The sequence below is a fragment of the Pygocentrus nattereri genome, chromosome 25 (assembly GCF_015220715.1).
Source record: "Pygocentrus nattereri isolate fPygNat1 chromosome 25, fPygNat1.pri, whole genome shotgun sequence".
In the NCBI taxonomy this organism is placed as follows: domain Eukaryota; kingdom Metazoa; phylum Chordata; class Actinopteri; order Characiformes; family Serrasalmidae; genus Pygocentrus; species Pygocentrus nattereri.
In genome coordinates this window covers 785,001-787,500 of record NC_051235.1, presented here as the reverse complement: position 1 = coordinate 787,500, position 2,500 = coordinate 785,001, and the positions used below count along the sequence as shown (strand labels likewise).

The 2,500-nt window shown below is 45.5% G+C and overlaps 1 protein-coding gene across 1 annotated transcript; it reads right to left on the bottom strand.

Moving 5' to 3' along the window:
- Positions 1-1,164: 1,164 nt before the first annotated feature.
- Positions 1,165-2,157, bottom strand: LOC119262418 (histidine-rich glycoprotein-like). Its single transcript, XM_037534282.1, has one exon. The coding sequence runs from the start codon at positions 2,155-2,157 to the stop codon at positions 1,165-1,167; it is 993 nt and encodes a 330-aa protein (XP_037390179.1).
- Between the last annotated feature and the right edge of the window lie 343 nt (positions 2,158-2,500).

The following is a 2,500-nucleotide window of genomic DNA, read 5'->3' as shown; positions in this document are numbered from 1 at the left end:
AGTGGCTGACCACAGAGTCAGTTCTGTAAAGAGTGGCTGACCACAGAGTCAGTTCTGTAGAGAGTGACTGACCACAGAGTCAGTTCTGTAAAGAATGACTGACCACAGAGTCAGTTCTGTAGAGAGTGACTGACCACAGAGTCAGTTCTGTAAAGAGTGACTGACCACAGAGTCAGTTCTGTAGAGAGTGACTGACCACAGAGTCAGTTCTGTAAAGAGTAACTGACCACAGAGTCAGTTCTGTAGAGAGTGACTGACCACAGAGTCAGTTCTGTAAAGAATGACTGACCACAGAGTCAGTTCTGTAGAGAGTGACTGACCACAGAGTCAGTTCTGTAAAGAGTGACTGACCACAGAGTCAGTTCTGTAGAGAGTGACTGACGACAGAGTCAGTTCTGTAAAGAGTGGCTGACCACAGAGTCAGTTCTGTAAAGAGTGACTGACCACAGAGTCAGTTCTGTAGAGAGTGACTGACCACAGAGTCAGTTCTGTAAAGAGTGACTGACCACAGAGTCAGTTCTGTAAAGAGTGACTGACCACAGTGTCAGTTCTGTAAAGAGTGACTGACCACAGAGTCAGTTCTGTAAAGAGTGGCTGACCACAGATTACAGTATAACAGAGCAGCAGAGACTCCAGCAGGTCCAGACCTGACAGGGAGACTAATCACCGAAGACTCGACTGTACAAGTAAGTTTTTAGCCTAGACCTAAAGACTGAGGCTGAGTCTGAGTCCCGAACATTAACAGGAAGATTATTCCAGAGCTGGGGGGCTCTGTATGAGAAGCTCCGCCCCCTGATGGAGCTTTATTAGTTCGAGGTACCAGCAGTGAGCAGCACCTTGTGATCTAAGTAGGCGTGATGGTTCATAGTGGGAGAGAAGGTCACTCAGGTACTGAGTCCGTTTAGAGCTTTATAGGTCAGTAATAGGATTTTATAATCAGTGTGAAGTTTAACTGGTAACCAGTGCAGGGCTGATAAAACTGGGCTGATATGGTCAAACTTTCTGGCTCTTGTGAGACTCTGGCTGCAGCGTTCTGGACCAGCTGAAGCTTGTTGAGGCTTTGGTGGGACGTCCAGACAGCAGGACATTACAGTGTCCAGCCTTGAAGTAATGAAAGCATGAACTAGCTTTTCTGCGTCCTGTAGAGATCATGCACTTCTTAATTTAGAACAGAGCCTTGTGGAACACCAATGGAAATGATACTGTTGGAGATAATTGGTCGTGATGCTGGTGGTAATATTGGTGGAAGTACTGGTGGTGATACTGGTAATGATAGTAGTGGTGATACTGGTAATGATACTGGTGGTGATACTGGTAATGATAGTGGTGGTGATACTGGTAATGATAGTGGAGGTGATACTGGTAATGATAGTGGAGGTGATACTGGTAATGATACTGGTGGTGATACTGGTAATGATAGTGGAGGTGATACTGGTAATGATAGAGGTGGTGATACTGGTAATGATAGTGGTGGTGATACTGGTAATGATAGTGGTGGTGATACTGGTAATGATAGTGGAGGTGATACTGGTAATGATAGTGGTGGTGATACTGGTAATGATACTGGTGGCGATACTGGTAATGATAGTGGAGGTGATACTGGTAATGATACTGGTGGTGATACTGGTAATGATAGTGGTGGTGATACTGGTAATGATACTGGTGGCGATACTGGTAATGATAGTGGTGATGATACTGGTAATGATAGTGGTGGTGATACTGGTAATGATACTGGTGGCGATACTGGTAATGATAGTGGTGGTGATACTGGTAATGATAGTGGTGGTGATACTGGTAATGATACTGGTGGTGATACTGGTATTGATAGCGGAGGTGATACTGGTAATGATATTGGTGGTGATACTGGTAATGACAGTGGTGGTGATACTGGTAATGATACTGGTGGCGATGCTGGTAATGATAGTGGTGGTGATACTGGTAATGATAGTGGTGGTGATACTGGTAATGATAGAGGTGGTGATACTGGTAATGATAGTGGTGGTGATACTGGTAATGATAGTGGTGGTGTATACTGGTAATGATACTGGTGGTGATACTGGTAATGATACTGGTGGTGATACTGGTAATGATAGTGGTGGTGATACTGGTAATGATAGTGGTGGTGATACTGGTAATGATACTGGTGGTGATACTCATGTTTATGCTGATAATAGTACTCATGTAAATGCTGGTAATGATACTAGTAGAGCTACTAGTAGTCATGGTGGTGATTTCTCTCTCTCTCTCTCTCTCTCTCTCTCTCTCTCTCTCTCTCTCTCTCCCAGCACCATGATGACTCCCATGTATGCAGACAGCTCTGTAATATTGGAGAGAGCGCCGCTCTGCTGGCAGAGAGCGAAAACACAGCCCCATAATCACAACCTGCAGTACTGTCCTCCAGCCAGTGGAGGTGCTGTGACCTCCAGCAACCCCTACTGCCACGTGGATCTGAGCGTGGAGGTGTGCCAGGACACATGGAGTTGGTTTCAGCCTGAATGGT